The sequence below is a fragment of the Sus scrofa genome, chromosome 10 (genome assembly GCF_054392235.1).
Source record: "Sus scrofa isolate SSC_HxYL_T2T_F1_AM1 chromosome 10, Sscrofa_HxYL_maternal_Yorkshire_Landrace_v2.0, whole genome shotgun sequence".
NCBI classification, from domain to species: domain Eukaryota; kingdom Metazoa; phylum Chordata; class Mammalia; order Artiodactyla; family Suidae; genus Sus; species Sus scrofa.
In genome coordinates, this window is record NC_139392.1 from 60,462,131 (window position 1) to 60,479,564 (window position 17,434).

At 45.7% G+C, this 17,434-nt stretch overlaps 2 protein-coding genes across 5 annotated transcripts in view; one reads left to right on the forward strand and one right to left on the reverse strand.

Annotated features, from left to right (window-relative positions):
- Positions 1–17,434, forward strand: part of RIGI (RNA sensor RIG-I) — an 84,169-nt gene that overhangs the window by 47,374 nt on the left and 19,361 nt on the right. For all 4 annotated transcript variants that reach the window (XM_021064056.2, XM_084978887.1, XM_021064055.2 and 1 more), the window contains exon 18: positions 4,229–4,283. In XM_021064056.2, the coding sequence (XP_020919715.2) occupies positions 4,229–4,249 (21 nt within the window). In that variant the 3' untranslated portion in view covers positions 4,250–4,283. The remainder of the gene's footprint in view (positions 1–4,228; positions 4,284–17,434) is intronic.
- Positions 1–17,434, reverse strand: part of ACO1 (aconitase 1) — a 63,889-nt gene that overhangs the window by 1,729 nt on the left and 44,726 nt on the right. Inside the window, exons 14-20 of the mRNA XM_003357729.4 lie at positions 16,980–17,136; positions 15,155–15,279; positions 12,586–12,690; positions 11,747–11,889; positions 8,738–8,885; positions 3,178–3,300; positions 74–259 (exon numbers count right to left, since the gene is read on the reverse strand). Coding sequence (XP_003357777.1) covers positions 74–259; positions 3,178–3,300; positions 8,738–8,885; positions 11,747–11,889; positions 12,586–12,690; positions 15,155–15,279; positions 16,980–17,136 — 987 coding nt within the window. The remainder of the gene's footprint in view (positions 1–73; positions 260–3,177; positions 3,301–8,737; positions 8,886–11,746; positions 11,890–12,585; positions 12,691–15,154; positions 15,280–16,979; positions 17,137–17,434) is intronic.

Here is a 17,434-nt window from a genome sequence, read left to right on the forward strand (position 1 = left end):
TTCCCTCTAACAAGACGATGACGAATATAGGGTCCCTTTTACTTGGGCCTAGCCTGGAAAGGTGCTATCTTACCTTGACCTGGACTTTCATTTGTGGTTTGAGGGTTTCTGGAATGCTGATAGTGTATCGTTCCCGCCCTGTGAGTCCCAGGGTGTCTGCATTCTCCCCAGGGAGGTACTCGAGGGGGATCACCCCCATTCCCACCAAGTTACTTCGGTGAATGCGCTCGTAACTCTCAGCCAGGACAGCCTTGATTCCCTGATAAGCCAAGAGAGTAGTTTAGAAACAGTTATTCTTTAGATACCCAGACACTATACAAAAGGCTTCCTAAGTCACAACTTTTCTCACACCTAAATTCTTTCTAAGTACCAATTAATCATTGACATAAAATGTCACCCTCTAGTTATAAATAACACAGGCGAGGGCTTAACCGATTGCTTCCACTGTTTGGGCAGCATGTAGGCACTGAAATGAATTCTTTCTTTCCAACCTCTGCCAGCCTTGGAGGAAGACACTATTATTGTCCCCCATTCCCCGAGGAAGCCAGTGGTTTATCTGGTATTTAAACTCATGCAATATAATCACACACTGAGCCACTCTGTGATTGCAAACTTCCATTGTATCTGGACACTACACCTCAAAGCAACATAAGGAAAATTTTCTTTTTTTCCCTTGAATTTTGCTGTTATAGGTGCACCAGCAGACACAGAAGATTTAATCAAAATTAGATTTCAGAACATACTACAGAGAAAGTAAATGATTATCTACTCTGTGCTGCTTTTATACTTCCTGTTGCAAGGATCAAGTTGCATTGAATATACTCTGGACATAAAGCTTCCTATAAAATACATCTTATTGGTAATAACTGGCAATATACAGCAATGCTCAATAAATCAGGACACTCAATGAACTACAACACCCCATCCTCAAATATTAGTTAATGTAATATTAAGGTACCTCCTAAAAGGTCTCTTATTATCTAGGGTACTTTTAAGACCCCCAGAATCAGGGACACTAGGGCAGCTTGTTAAAAATACTAGGGTACTACCATAGATCTGTCAGAATCTTGCAGGGAGCATGGGTGGGAAGGAGATAGTGACTTCTATAAGTTAATGAGAACCATGGCTATAGAGCAGTGGTTTGCAAACTCTGGATGTTATTAGAATCACCAGGGAAGGCTTTTAAAATCCAGATGTCCAGGCCTTTTTCCTTACCAATTAAGCCAGAATCCCTGAGAATAAGATCCAGGTATAGATATTTTTTAAAATCCCAAGGTGTTTCCAAATTTAAAAACACATTTACAGAGGAAGGGCTGCCCTATTCTTTAGAACAGCAGATGTTTTGTGTGGATTTATGTATATATGTATTGTGTATTTATCTTTGTAAACAGGCTGTTCACCGCCCAAGCTCTGTGTAAAAGGCTGTGCAGTGCTGCAAATGCTGCAGATCACAGCTGCCCATCCCTCTCTGCAGTAGGACAGCCCAGACACCCGAGTGGCCGAGGATAGGCAGCTGTGGCTCTCTGGGCAGAGAGAACTTGGAGTGGTTCTGTAGAGAGGTCTAAACATGTTTGGTCAGGCCCCTTAAGATGTCAGTTCTCTTGTTCTCCGTATATCCCTGGCTCAACTAGTCCTGTTATACCTCCGACCTACTCACAAGAACCTGCTTGCCTGCTGCCCCTTATGCCAGAACAGCTCCACCTGCTAGTTTATTAAAGGGAAACATCTGCTCTCATGATGGCTGTTACCCTGAGGGGGTGTGAGGGATGTGCCCCCAGCTGCTGGTTTCCTTGGTAACTGATGAGCCAACCTGACATCATTTCCTCTATAAATGGCAGCCCATGTCTCCCTGGGGCAGAGGAGATGGTTGCTGCTGTGTCCTGTCCGCCTGCCGTCTACTGCACTTGGTGAGGGCGTCACCTGTGGACTCTGCTTTATGTGTGTCAGTGGCTCCCTCTATGAAACCTCTGATGTCTCTGTGGTTGCTTCCAGGCTCTTCTTTAGTCCTGTGGCTGATGCAGCCCAACAAGACTCTAGAGAGTGTCTCTTGCCAGGCCCCTTCTTATCCCCCAGATCTCACAGCCCCCACCTGCCCCCTTCCTACTGTCAGCTCCCAGCTCCCTTCCTAAAATCCTTTTCTCTCTCATTTCTTGATTTCTTTTCAGCAGTTTCTTCAAATGGCAGGCCTTTGACAAATTACCAACTAATGAGAACATCTTTTTCTTCCTATACTGCTAACAGATTGACCAAAAAAAAAAAAAGGGTGTGAGGGTGTGATGTTCAAAGATATTTTTTGGAAGCCTGGGTGTCTGGAGGGCTGCCTGCCAGACAGCCACGTTTTTAAAATTGTACTTGTGGATATCAACTTAATGTCTCCCAAGTGTGTTAATTTGCATACATTATTTAAATTGCTATCAGCTAAGCTATTTTACCTGCCCTAAGGATTAAAGCCAGGCACCAGGAGAGTACCAGGGCTTTCAGGGCAAGCAAGAGCTCAGGAGATAAAAGCTCTCCCCTTCCTGAGTGGTTCCTCCCACGGGGCCACATCAAGCAGGTCACGCCCTGAAATGTCTGTGTCTACATACAGGGAGGGCTTCCTTTTCTGTTGAACCTGAACGTAAGTTTTTCCCAGGCAGTGAAAAGCAGCTGCAAAAAGTGCAATTCCCTGAGTTAAAGCTCAGGCTCCTTACTTTTTCCCTTCTGTGAACCTGACAGACAATCCAGTAGCAGCAGGACCCCTGGCTTATTCTTCAAATTCACCGGGGACAATGGCCCAAAATAAACTTTGGGTATGTCCCTCTGAGAACTTTATGAAAACAATTAAACTTTCCCCATTAAAAAAAGACACACATACTACATACTTCTGGATATCATTTCATAGACTTTAAGACCCTACCCCCAACTGCTATAGACACCCCTGAAGATCCACGGTTCCCAGCATATGAATGGTTGATCGAAAGGAACCAGATGAACCCTAGCTTACCCTTCACTGAGTGAATAAATCCAGTCCCACCACAAAGCAGGAGAGGAATAAACACCCCAGGCTTTTCCGATCTTGCTTTGCTCTTCCACATCTTCTTGGAAAGTAAAGCAGAGGAATTTCTTTCTGGCCCCTCCCAGCTTCCTTTCCGGGTCTGAGGGGTAGTTGCCTGCTGGGATGTCCTGTGTTCTACTCACCAACAGGAAGGGGCCCTTGGCTGCCCAGTCTCGGGAGCTGCCAGAGCCATACTCCTTGCCGGCCAGAATGATCAGGGGAAGGCCCGCCTGCTGGTACCGCTCAGCGGCATCGAACACGTCAAGCTAAAGGAAGAGAAGAGGGAGGTGTTACAGGCACAGTAACGGCACAGTGTGGATACAGGCCACTGAGTCCTGGTGCACATGCAGGGGCAGAAGTGCCTGCAGTTGGCCAAGCCAATGGGAAACTCATCCAGTCCATTGCCGGCTCTACGCATTCCCAGTTAACTCTATTTACCTCTCCCAAATTGAAGTTTATACTTTTTTTAAAAAAAATTTAATCGCCCTGTTTTTATAACAAATATTCAAGGAGTATGCATTTTTTGTTTGTTTTGTTTTGTCTTTTTAGGGCCGCATCTGCGGCATATGGAAGTTCCCAGGCTAGGGGTGGAATCGGAGCTGTAGCTGCCGGCCTACACCACAGCCACAGCAACACCAGATCCGAGCTGCATCTGTGATCTACACCACAGCTAACAGCAATGCTGGATCCTTAACCCACTGAGCAAGGCCAGGGATCAAACCCACAACCTCAAGGTTATTAGGTTCGTTAACCACTGAGCCATGATGGGAACTCTGAATTTTATACTCTTAACTGAAATGCCTAATTATTGTCCTAGTTTTAGAAAAATGGTCAAATCCTAGGGAGTCAGAGGAAAAAAGGAAAATAGATCAGTTTTTTGTTTTCGTTTTTTTTTTTTTTTTAAGACGTCCATTGATTAAAGCATATTGAAGCTTAAGCAGAGAATCCCACCTACACCTGGATTTCGACTCAGTGATGGTCAGTTGTGAAGGGGGCCAAATGCAAAGAAAGTCCCATGTTTGGAAATGATAGAAAATGCACAGTCTTCATTCGTCAACCTTCTAACATAGCGGTCAAGGCCGAGACAGTAGAAGCACTGATGGAAACACCAATCAATGAAGGACAGGAAGGGATTAAGGGATATTTCAGTATGTATGAGAAACATCTTAACACAGATTCCTTTTGCTTCTCCAGGAACTCTGTGTATTGTGCTGAGTTGAGACTTCACAGACATGTGATAAAACTGCTGGTGAGTAATGAAACATTGTTTCTTCCTGGCTACTTAAATGGGAAAATAGGATGTCTCCAGAGAGGGAGCATTTCACTTGAAAGGAGCTCTAGGAAGGTGTATAATCAAACTCTCAAGTAGGCTCTCACAAATTACCATTCTGGTGAACCATTGGAGCCAGTGGATAATGTCACATGGCAACTCATAGGTGGTTAATGTCACATGGCATTGCCTAAATCTGCCTAGGATTCTGTACGTCCTCAGCTGGGTAGAACTCATGACTATAGAAACTTTTTAAGAGGTCCCTTGTGGCGCAGTAGGTTTAGGATCCAGTGTTGTCACTGCAGCAGCTCCAGTCGCTGCTGGGGCACAGGTTTGATCCCTAGCCTGGGAACTTCTGTAGGTCATGGGCGTGGGAAGCCTTCTCTTTTTAACCAAATAGTCTGGATCCTTTCAAAGACCAAAAAGAAACAACCGACTTGGTATTTTCGGAGATATCTGTCACTAACTTTGGGTATTAAGAATGTGGGAATGGGTGTTCTAAAGTGTTTTCAGAACTACTGCAAAGCTGACAATCCCACAGTCAAGCAGGTCATGGAAGCCAAGATCAGTGGGACTAAGCAGGTCTAGAATTCCAGGCTCTTGGCTTTTTTGGAACATGAGCCATACTGAGGGTAAAAAGCAGCTTATAAATAGCAGCTCCTTGCACTCACCCTCTCATCTAAAGAAAACATAAAATGTAGTGGTTTCTTTTGTTGCTGTGCCTTTGTATCTCTAAGTATTTAATCTGCCGGTTCTTCATATCTCCTTTTTTGTTATTATCTATTCATTTCCTACTTAGAGGATTTAGTTCCTTTAACTGTCACTCCCACTGGGCTTCCACCTTCCCCTCTGCCACAGCCTTCTAATATCACTGTCATACCTTGTGATCCTGTAAATGCTATTTATAGTTGAGCCACATAATGTACTCTGATCTCCTTTTCTTGGCAATTAAAAAATATTTCCACTGGAATTAATCATTTTTTTTTTCTCTGTGTGTGCTCACCTGTTTCTGTGTCCCTACCCATTAATTAATCCCCAAATTTGCTGCTAAAGGACGAGTCCCAGAACTAAAGACTTTCAAATCCATCAGGTAGTCTGTCATTTAAAAGTCTTTTTCATGAGGATGTCACTACTGGAGCCCTGCATTCCTGTGTGGACTGACGCGGCTCTGATGGTGTAGTGCATCCTATTACGGAGCAATCTTCTCTCCCCAACATCCTGGCAGTTCCTGCATTTCTTTTTCTTGGATCCCATGTCTTCCCCTTTTTTGGTTTATTCCCTTGTTTTGGTGGAAAACATTTACCAAGTAGTTTCCTGAGACTGGGCTTGAGGGTGATTTTTAAAGCTTTTGAAGATCTCAAAGTGTTAGTACTGTGATTTCACTTGGCTGGTAGTATGAGTGGCAGAGATTTTAAAGTACCAATAATTTTGCTCAGTCTCAGTTTCTAGGGTTGCTCTGAGCACTTCTGATCTCCAGCACATAAGCTGTTTTTCCCTTTCCAGAAGTTTAGATCTTCTCCTTAGTTCTCCTGCTCTTAGTTTCATGATGACATGACTCGAGTGGATCTTCTTTAATCTTGTGGCCAGGCATTCAGTGGACTCTTCAGTCTGGAGTCTCAGGTTTTACAACTGGGGAATTTCCTTGTGTCTCTTCAGTAATTTCCCCTCCAACATTTTGTCTGTTCTCTTTATAGCACCTCTCTTCAGTCTGATGTTGGCCCTCCTCAGTTCGTACTTTATTATTCTTACATATTTCCTCTAATTGCCCCTTTGTGTTTCTATGTGATTTTCTCAACTAATTAAATTTTCTTCTGAATTTTTTTTTTGTTTTAATTTTTATTTTAGGTTTTTTTTTTTTTTTTTTGGTCTTTTTAGGCTGTACCCAGCATATGGAGATTCCCAGACCAGGGGTTGAATCGGAGCCGTAGCCTCTGGCCTACACCACACCCACAGCTGTGCCAGATCCAAGCCACATCCACTACCTATGCCACAGCTCTTGGCAATGCTGAATTCTTTTTTTTTTTTTTTTTTTTTTTGTCTTTTTGCCTTTTCTAGGGCCGCTTCCGGGGCACATGGAGAGTCCCAGGCTAGGGGTCTAATCGGAGCTGTAGCCACCGGCCTACGCCAGAGCCACAGCAACTTGGGATCTGAGCCGCATTTGCAACCTACACCACAGCTCACAGCAACGCCAGATCGTTAACCCACTGAGCAAGGCCAGGGGATCGAACCTGCAACCTGATGGTTCCTAGTCAGACTCGCCAACCACTGTGCCACGACGGGAACTCCCCTCTGAATTTTTTTAAGGACCCCCCCCCCTTTTCTTTTGAATTTAGAGAGCTCTTTCTAGTCCTCTGATTACTTTATAGCAACAAGAAATTTTCTCTTGGAGTTCTCGCGCAGTGGAAACGAATCCAACTAGTGACGATGAGGTTGCAGGTTTGATCCCTGGCCTCCCTTAGTGGGTTAAGGATATGGTGTTGCTGTGAGTTGTGGTGTAGGTGGCAGATGTGGCTCAGATCCTGTGTTGCTGTGGCTGGGGTGTAGGCCTGCAGCTGTAGCTCCAATTGGACCCCTATCCTGGGAATCTCTATATGCTGCAGGTATAGCCCTAAAAAGCAAAAAAAAAAAAAAAAAAAAAAAAAAAGAGAGAGAGAGAAATCATCTCTTGTCACTCCAAGGAGATGGTTTTTTAAATTTTCTTCTGCTCTGCATTATCCATTGCCCTTTCTCGTCCCCTGTTCTTTGTCTAGGTCTGCTTTCCAAGTTCAAAGCTTGGCTCAAATGTCTGCTCATCTCCAATTCTGTCTCCTTATTTAAATTGAGGCACTAAACATGTGACTTGGAGCTCTGTGTGATGGCAGGGCTGTGGACAAGGGAAGTTCACTGTGATAGTCAGTACCCTGGAAGCCCCGGGTATCTGTAACTGCAGCTTTTCCCCTCATCCTTTGTGCACTTTACCATTTATGTGTCTCTTTGTCACTCACTAGTCGATCACCCCTGCTAGTCACTGAACACAAATCTCCTGGGCACGGACTTTGTGCTGCGTCCTGATGATCAGCGTGTCTGCGATGAGGTCGTTTTACACACAGAGAACCAGTTACAAGTGAGGGGGTGTGCGTGGTGGTAAAAGAGCACTGACTTCAGAGCCTTATTCTGTGTGTTTTCATCTCTGCTCCTCAACGTGTGACCTTAGGGAGTTGCATGAGAATTATGATACCTTCCTCAAAGGGCTGTTACGAGGATTAAACAAGTCAACAGAGGCAAAGTGCTTAGAACAGCACCTGGGACACAGGAAGTTTGACAGACATATTAGCCATGATGATTTTAAAATACTTTGGGAAGGTTATTTCTGAGGCAGTTGAACCAGTTGTCAAGTAGTTTGACAGCATTCACTGGGAAGGGAAGTGACCTGAGGACACATTGTGTATGCCAGGTACGAGGCTATGTGTTTTACATGTCATTCCATCTCAGGTTAAGCCTCAGAGCCTTAAAAGGTGGATATTATTTCCACTTCACAGGTAAGAAAGCTCTGCTGCTCAGAGAGGGAAATAACTGGCTGAGGGCTCCACAGATGGTATGAGGTGGAGCTGGGACTTGAACCCAAGCTTGTCTGACTGAACGTGCAGGCTTCCCCACCTCTCACATGCCTCCCATCTGTGAAGAGACTATTACAGCTGTAATAAACCAACTCTAAGTGGTTCCCAAGTGGGCCAGCACAGTCCTCGACATTCCTTCCTTTCCCAATGGTGCAGTAAATTCATGAAATGCTATTAAAAGTCATAAAAAAGCACTTCCTGGAGTTCCCATTGTGGTGCAGTGGTTAACAAATCCGACTAGGAACCATGAGGTTGTGGGTTCGATCCCTGGCCTTGCTCAGTGGGTTAGGGATCCGGCGTTGCCGTGAGCTATGGTGTACGTTGCAGACTCACCTTAGATCCAGCATTGCTATGGCTCTGGCGTAGGCCGGTGGTTATTGCTCCAATTAGACCCCTGACCTGGGAACCTCCATATGCCGCGGGAGCAGCCCTAGAAAAAAAGACACACACACACACAAAAAAAAAAAAGTCATGAAAGAGTACTTCTTAATTAATATCCTCTGTCTTAACCTGGAATTTCCCCCTCAAGTGTTCTGAACTGATGAATTTTCACTCAGAGCCTTAATTAAGCTCAACTTCTAGGAAACTAGATTTAGTTAAAGCAAGAAGCAGCATTTCTAAGCAGGAAAAGGCAGTTTCCCAGTGTAAAGGGTCTCTCCATCGGTGATGAACTTCACACACATGGACACCTAGCAAGGGGCTCAACCCGAAGCAAGAGGTGGAGGAGCTGCAAAGAAAAAATGAGGACCGAAAGGCAAGTTGACTGGGCAAAAGTTCCCAGCCACCCCGAGCTGGGGAAGGCTGGCTTCTCAACAAAGCAGCGGACAGAATACTCACCACTTCTCCAGAAGGCAGATGGATGGTCTGTGGTGCCTGCTTGTTCAAGAACTTGTTTAGTAAGCGGATGTTAGCAAATGTCCCTCTCGCCATGATGGCGTCGTTCCCTCGGCGGGAGCCATAGGAGTTGAAGTCTCGTGGAGTCAGGCTAGTGACGAAAGCAGAAGAGGAGCTGGTTTAGTGAAACGGAGAGAAGGTTGAACTTGGCTTACATCAGGGAAAGAGAAAAACCACATGTCTAGATAGTTCTCTAAGTCTACGGAGCATTGTTCTCCAAGGCAGGAAAGCTGTTCCTGTAGCTTCAACCAAGGGCAGAAGGAGAGGTGGGAAGTGGGATGGTGAGTCCATACACCCTAGCATCAACGTACCGTCTTAGAAATCTGGATAGAACAATCAAGAGGAGCTCTAAGAAGAAGACTTACTATATTTATTCAGTACAGTAGCCAATAACACTTCACGGATAAAATACTAAAAGTGGGTAAGAAAAAAGGAAGCAAAGGGAATGTTTGGAGTAAACCAGTCAGGTGTCGCCAGGGATGGGGGACATATAAAATACATTCTACAAACTAAACAGAAGTCTGTTCAAATTTGCCCCTAAGTTATCAGGAACGCAGTGCAATGGGAGGACACACAACTGGCAACTTGACTTAGACTTTTCATAAGATCAAAATCAGAGCAGTCCCAAAGAGGCAGAATACTTATTTCTGGTTCTAAAATCAAAGGAGAATCTGGTCTGTGGGTCCCAGTGAAAGGGAACTTTGCAATGTCAGGAATGACATCTTACAGTAAATATAGTAGCCAGTGTACTGGGCTCGTTTCTTAAAATGCTAGGAAGTGTGTGTGTTAATGATGTATTGGTTAGCTCTAATTTGAGGATTGAGAGGTTAAACAGGCTTCAGGAGTAAGTGTGTGTGTTTATAAACCACTGAAATAATGTCAAAGATGTGGGTGTGAATTTTTCTGGGAAGGTTCATTTCCTTTCATCCAATTCCCTTTAGAGTCCATGTCTCAAAAGAGTGTCAATAATTACCAATCTAAAAGTGTTGGTTCCTGCCCATTTTCCTAGTTTTTTCCTCCAGCCTGAACCGTTTTATTTCTGTACATTCTCTGTTTGTTCCTAGAAGCCTTTTCTCTCATTCATTCATTCAGTCATTCAACAACTTTTAATTGAACCCCAGTCAGGTGCCAGGAACTGTTGAGGTGCCTGGAGTCCATCAGTGAACAAAACAGATTAAGATCACTGCCTCTGCAGGGCTTACATTCTACAAGGTAGACACAGCCTTCTAAAAAGGGCATCTTAGGAGTTGCTGTCGTGGCTCAGTGGTTAACGAATCTGACTAGTATCCATGAGGACACAGGTTTGATCCCTAGCCTTGCTATGAGCTGTGGCCAGCAGTTATAGCTCTGATTCAGCCCCTAGCCTGGGAACTTCCATATGCTGCAGGTACAGCCCTAAATAGACAAAAGAAAAAGGGGGGGGGCATCTTAAAGAGTGTTACTAGAATAGGAGTATGGTGAGGTGATGAAGACTTGAACTTGCTAAAAGGGTAATCCTGGGGAAGGGCAGCCAAGAGGAAAAGGAGCCAGCTTGCCCAGAGGCTTTCAGGCAAAAGGGCATTTGGCGTTGCCTGGAACATCCATTGAATAAAGTGATAGGCAGTGTGTCCAGGGCAATGTGCGTGAGGGGAAGAGCAGGGACTCGCTGATCCCACTTGGATGTCACTTGCCTTCTCTACTTGCTGATGGACTCATGTCTCCCCCTCAAAGCAAAATCATATCCCCTTAAAATCTTGTAATATGTATCTGTGTATAGGCAGATCCCATACTTTAAAAGTAGTTGCCTCGCGTTAAAAAAAAAATCTTGACTCGGACCCCTGTCATCACCTCCTCGAGACGTAGGCTATCTTCCTAAACTTACGATACTCACATCCTGGGGAAAATGAAACCTTCTTGCTCTGAATGAACAGACTGACCCAGTAGGATGTACTAGGAGGAGGCAGAGACGGGTGAGCACCATAGAAGGGGAAATTCATAAAAGAGCCACGACGGCAACTCCTAAGATGCCCTTTTTAGAAAGCTGTGTCTACCTTGTAGACACCAGGCAAGTGAGATGAGGGGCAAGGCAGCTGTCCTCTCCCACTGGGAAAAAAAAAGGGCGGGGGGAAAGGTATTGCATTGTGTTGTTTGAGCTTTTGGCTCCATCCCTGGAGAAGCTGATTCGGGAGGTGCTATGGGAACCAGGAACTTTTATTTCCACAGATGACTCCCATGGAAAATCAGATTTAGGGCCGATTTTGATTAATATCAGTACATTAGATAACAGTAGATAATAGTGGGATAATATCTGTTAAAACCAGCACTGACGACTGGATGTGCAAACTGCAAATCCTCAAAGCAGTTCTCGGTAAAGAGTATGTCTCTCAACCAGGAAATGTCAGTGCATTTCTGGTTCTGTTCCTGTTGAGTACTTCAAGTAACCAGGCCACAGGTTAAGAACAGAGTCTTGAACCTGAATAATAAGGCAACCCGGAAGAAGAGATGACAGCCCAGTCTAAGAGTACACTTGGGAGTTCATGCAGTGGCTCAGCAGTTAACGAACCTGACTAGCATCCGTGAGCATGCAGGTTTGATCCCTGGCCTCACTCAGTGGGGTAAGGATCCAGCGTTGCCTGTGAGCTGTGGTGTAGGCCAGCAGTTGTAGCTCTGATTAGACCCCTTGCCTGGGAACCTCCATATGCCACAGGTGCAGCCCTAAAAAGACAAAAGACAGGGGAAAAAAAAAAAAGTACACTTGCTGGAAAAGAAGGTCCCACCCCTTCTGGGGTTCACGTGCTAATGGATTCTCTCATGGGCACTTCAAAGCAGCAAACAGAAAGAGCCACTGGTTTTCAAGCCCCAGGGCTTGGTGAAGCATCGGAGTCTGATTCCAAAGACCATGTGAAAAGAGAAATCCTGGCTTCACTCTCTCCATTTTTGCTTTCAGGCTTTCCTCCCCTTACTCATACTTACCCTCTGTTGGTTAAGTAGCGGGCAGCAGGGCTGTTTCTTGCAATATTTCCAGCCGGAGAGATGTGGTCTGTTGTTACTGAATCCCCCAAATTTAACAGCACATAAGCATCCACTATAGATTTAGGGGGCTGAAGATCCAAAGTCTAGCAGAGAAAACAACTAGTCAGTGTTCACCTAGGTTTTCCCCAGCACATCACTACGGAAGCCTCCACAGGAGCCATCCATGGACCTGAGCCAGATGACAGCCATCCATCAATGCAAAGAAAATTCTAGTTTTATCAGTTTTATTAGGGTGTTTAGAAAAGTGAGGTGAATTTATGCAAACTCGTCATCTCTCACCCTTGAAGGGAGGTGATGTATTGGGACCATCCCCTCCAGAGCAAAAGAGATGCTGCTGCAAATGACATTCTCTTTCTTCACATCCAGAGAAGGCCCCAGATGCCGAGGATGGCAGAAGTCCTGCTGTGTGCTCCCATGCCCTTCCCACTCAGGGCAGCGCGCATAACCTAACCAGCAGTTTCAGGGAAGATTTCCCTTGTTTTATGGATGTGAGGTTTAAAGCCCCTGCGGATGTTCTCCTGGACGGTCCCTCAGACTTAACTGAGTCTCTTTCCAGGATGTCTCTACGTAGCCACCACAGAAGCCCTGGACAGAGAACTGTAGGCCTACCCCAGCCAGATAACCCAGCTGCCCCAGCTCTCCCCAATATTACCGTCTCAGGCTTGTAAAGGTTTTAATGAAATGGGTAGTCAAAGCAAGAGTATTAGGTAATCAAGCAGATTTTGTACGGTGAGAAACCTTTTGAAGTCATTTTGTCTAAAAAAAATAAAAAGCCCTACCAGGTCTTCAAAGAAAGGCGGTGACTTAATGTAGGTAGATTTGGGATTCCAGCTATACAGCGTATCTGATGGGGCTTCTAAGGCATTCCAGCTCTCATTCACAGTCTTGAGGGGAAAAAAAGAAAAAAGGCAGATCTAATCATAGTCCATCCAAAGGAAAATTCAACATGCAAACACAAAACATGTATTCAAGTTCTGAGTATCGTAAAAACCATTCTCAGGGAGTTCTCATTGTGGCTCAGCAGGTTAAGAACCTGATGAGTATCCCTGAGGATGTGGGTTCATTCTCTGGCCTTGCTTAATGAGTTAAGGATCTGGTGTTGCTGCAAGCTGCGGTATAGATCAAAAATGTGGCTCAGATCTGGTGTTGTGGTGGCTGTGGCTCTGATTTAACCCTTAGCCTGGGAGCGTCCATATGCTGCAGGTATGGCCCTAAAAAGAAAAATAACCACCTTAATTTTAAATGGTCACACAACAGAGTTCCTCTATACTAACACAACACCATGCTATGTCATTTATTTATTTTTTTATTTTTTTATTTTTTTTATTATTTTCCCACTGTACAGCAAGGCATGCTATGTCATTTAAAAGTACATGTGCACTGTGATAAGCAGCCTCTAAAATGATCCCCATGGAATTCCCATTTTGGCTCAGTGGCTAACGAATCCGACTAGGAACCAAGAGGTTGCGGATTCGATCCCTAGCCTTGTTCAGTGGGTTAAGGATCTGGTGTTGCTGTGAGCTGTGGTGTAAGTCACAGATGTGGCTCGGATGCCCATTGCTGTGGCTGTGGCTATGGCATAGGCTGGCGGCTACAGCTCTGATTGGACCCCTAGCCTGGGAACCTCCATATGCCATGGGTGTGGCCCTAGAAAAGACAAAAAAATAAAGTGAAATGGTCCCCATGGAACTGACTGCTGGGATTCACACCCATAAATGGTCCCCTCCTGCTGGGTGAGGGCTGAGCCTATTGACTCATTTACAAGGTTAGGTCATAAAAAGACTCTGCCTTCTGTCTCTCTCACCCTCTTACGCTCTCTTGCTTGCTTGCTCTGATGGAAGCCAGCTACTGTTCTATGAAGAGCTAGGAAGAGACCTAGAGGGACTGAGTCAGTGAGGGGCCGAGGTCTCCACCCACAGCATGTGAGGTCCTTATCCTGCCAACAACCACACGAGTGGTGTTAGAAGCAGACCCTTCCACAGTTGAGTCTTCAGGTGAGACTGCAGCCCCAGAAGACACCTTAAGTGGAGCCTGGTGAACGCAGATACATCCTACTAAGCCCCACCTCTGTTTCTGACCCATGGAAACTGTAAGATAATAAGTACTTGGTGTCTTAACCCACTAAGTTTAAGTGTAATTTGTTGCAGCACAATAGATAACAAATATATAAAAATATAATTTATGAAATAATAATAATCCAGATTGTACCAAAGGGGAAATCATTTATTCTCTGAAGATTTTGGGAAGTAGATGTACAGGTCACAAGAAAATTTGATAGAAAATGACTGCCGCTATGCATTGAAATTGGCTTTAATTCACTCTACATGTCTATTAACTTCAATCTCTGGAGAAATGCATTGCACCCAATATTTGCCAAACTTGCTCCCAGCGTTTCCCAGTGAGCAGCTTGAGGGATTCACAGTGCGTAAACACACTCCCCATTTGACTCCACTCCCTACTCTGTCCTCTTATTTTAAACCACCATTCCAGGGCAGAAGCCCTTGTGTCAGCCTAACACAGAAAGCAGGGCAAGGAGGAGTTCCCTTCTTGGCTCAGAGGTTAACAAAACTGACTAGGATCCATGAGGATGTGGGTTCGATCCCTGGCCTCCGTAGCGGGTTAAAGATCCAGCATTGCCATGAGCTGTGGTGTAGGTCACAGATGAGGCTTGGATCCCATGTTGCTGTGGCCATGGTATAGGCTGGCAGCTGTAGTTCTGATTTGACCCTTGGCCTGGGAACCTCCATAAGCTGCAGGTGTGGCCCTAAAAAGCAAAAAAAAAAAAGGGGGGGGGCGGGAGGGCAAGGGTAACATCCAAGGGTCTCAGAAAATGATCCTGAGCCCTGTATATGTCCCCCCTATTTGTAACACGCACAGAAAGTTTTATTTTAGCAGTTTGGTAGTTTGGTGCTTCCTACTGAGTGGCTTTTGTTTTTATTAATTTTTGAAGCATCTGAATAAATCTGAGAGGTGCATTCAACCAGTTGACCCTCTGTGACCCATTATGGTGATATCAGGGGTCCTCAGCCACAGCTGACAAAACACCCCAGGCTGTGTGAGAAAGAGGGCAGCTACAGAGAGCTGGCCAGGAGCCACACACCGGCTGGGGCCTTTCTTCCTGAGGCTGGGGCCTTTCTTCACTTGTCTAAATCTGAGGACATCCGGGGAGTGTGGGGGTCTATAAAAATGTGAGTCGTGGAGAAGAATGAAAAACCACTTCCTTAGTCACCTGAAGACATAAATGGTACTTCATACAGCTGACAGCCCCAGTGGCCTCGGGGTCAGTCGGCAGAGATGGTGCACACAGCAGCCTTCTCTCAGGCGCTCGGCCCAGTGGCCGGGGCTCACCTCTATTTTCTGGTAGACCTCCTTAAACATCCCGGGGATGACGAACTGGCGTTCCACCGCCTGGATCTCGTCTCTGGTTGGCCAGATATCTTTCAGAAATACCTGTTGTCCCTTTGCATTCATGCCTGGGGAACAAGGTGTGTTAGTGCAAACGTCATTTCATACCTCATTTTCACGGTCAAGTCCATCGGTCAAGTCCTGTTGTTCAGGGTAGTCATGTTCTGTCGCACCTGCATATACACTGAGTGATAGAACACTCAGTCACTGCCCTCAGGGGAAGCACAGGGAGGCTCCTGAGAGCCTCCGTCCACAATGTTTTCATCAGCTGCTCAATAGTAACCCTGCTTTATGTGCGTTTCTGTTTCAGGACACCTTTCTTAGTCTACACTGTTGATGCTTTCACACTGAACTCACGAGCCTGCCTAACACGAGGCCCCTCCTAGCCTTCGTGGGTTGGGGAACACTCCACAGCACCTTGGCGCCACTCTGGGGGGGCGGGCACTGTAAAAGTGAAATCACCAACGAAAAGCCCAAAAATGGGAATTACATGACATTAAACAGACCACGAACAGGACACGTGTTTGCAATATGAGGCCTGAAACAAAGGCAAAATGTCACCTTGTTTGACCTCAGCTGAGAGCAGGCACCATGGTGACCCCAGGTTTCCACCCTCTGTGCACATCAGTAAGGGATGACAGGAGCATGATGAGCATTGATTTGGGGGGTTAAAAACCATTTTTTTTTTATCTTTTCTCTTTTGAGGGCTGTATCTGCGGCATATGGAGGTTCCCAGGCTAGGCGTTGAGTCGGAACTGTTGCTGCTGGCCTATGCCACAGCCACAGCAATGCCAGATGCGAGCCGTGTCTGCAGCCTATACCACAGCTCACAACAATGCCAGATCCTTAACCAACTGAGCGAGGCCAGGGATCAAACCCATAACCTCATCTTCCTAATCAGATTCATTTCCGCTGACCCATGACAGGAACTCCTAAAATCCATTTTAATGAGTAGTCAAATTCACAAATACGGAGTCCATCTATAATGAGGATCCACTGTACCTCTAAAGCTATGTATTTTTAAAATTTTTTTTGTCCTTTTGCCATTTCTTGGGCCGCTCCCGTGGCATATGGAGATTCCCAGGCTAGGGGTCGAATCGGAGTTGTAGCCACCGGCCTACACCAGAGCCACAGCAACATGGGATCTAAGCTGCGTCTGCGACCTACACCACAGCCCAGGGCAACGCCGGATCCTTAACCCACTGAGCAAGGCCAGGCATCGAACCCGCAACCTCATGGTTCCTAGTCAGATTCGTTAACCTCTGAGCCACGACGGGAACTCCAAGCTGTGTATTTTTTAAAAGAAAATTCCAGGGTACAGTGTTCATGTTATCTCATCTGCTTCGTGCAGGCTGAGGAGGGTACTGCACAGAGACCAGAAGAAAGGAGACAAAGCATCATGTCCCCTGAATTTCGAGCAGCTGCCCCATGTGGGATGCTTCCTGTGGGGTAGATACTAAAACAATGCCTACCATTAGATTAAAGCAGGAGCTGGGAAGGGAGGGGCTGAAGAAGAAGCCAGAATAGCAAGATCTCCATTATTTTCCGTATTTCTTTCCTTTTTGCAGGCCCTTCCCCTTGAGTAGATTCTTGTTTAACTATTTCAGTTATGTCTTAGCTGTGTATCGGGGAGTAAAGAAAAGCCTTCTCCTCCTCCTCTGATTTCTGGAGGTCTAGCCTTCAGAACATACTGAGGAAAGCAGTAACTTTCTTCCAGCAAAGTTTTCAAATTCACTGGAAAACTGTAACCACACGCATCAAATCTTACCCAGGGGCTCTTTCTCAAAGTCGATCCGGATGGTCCCAGCAATTGCATAAGCTATGACCAAGGGCGGAGAAGCCAAATAGTTGGCCCGGGTATTGGGGTGGACTCGCCCTTCAAAATTCCTGTTCCCAGAAAGCACTCCGACTGCGACAAGGTCCCCCTGTGTGAGGCAAGGGAGAAAGCAGGTCACAGAGAGAAGAGACGGCCATGGCTTCTTCGACCACCTGTCAGTTTTCCCTTTAAGTCAGGGAGCCCTTGACTTTACAGGGTGACCTGTGGAAGACAGTCTGGGTCAGAAGCAGCAGAGAGACAGTCAGTGGTTTCTGCTCTTGAGACAATACCTGGCGGCTCAGCAGGCATCATCCTGGGTATTTTCCTGGGAATAGGTGGGGAAGACTGCAAGCTGAAAGCTAAAGGAAGCCATACTGACTGGCAGGGATTCTAAAATTAAATACAAA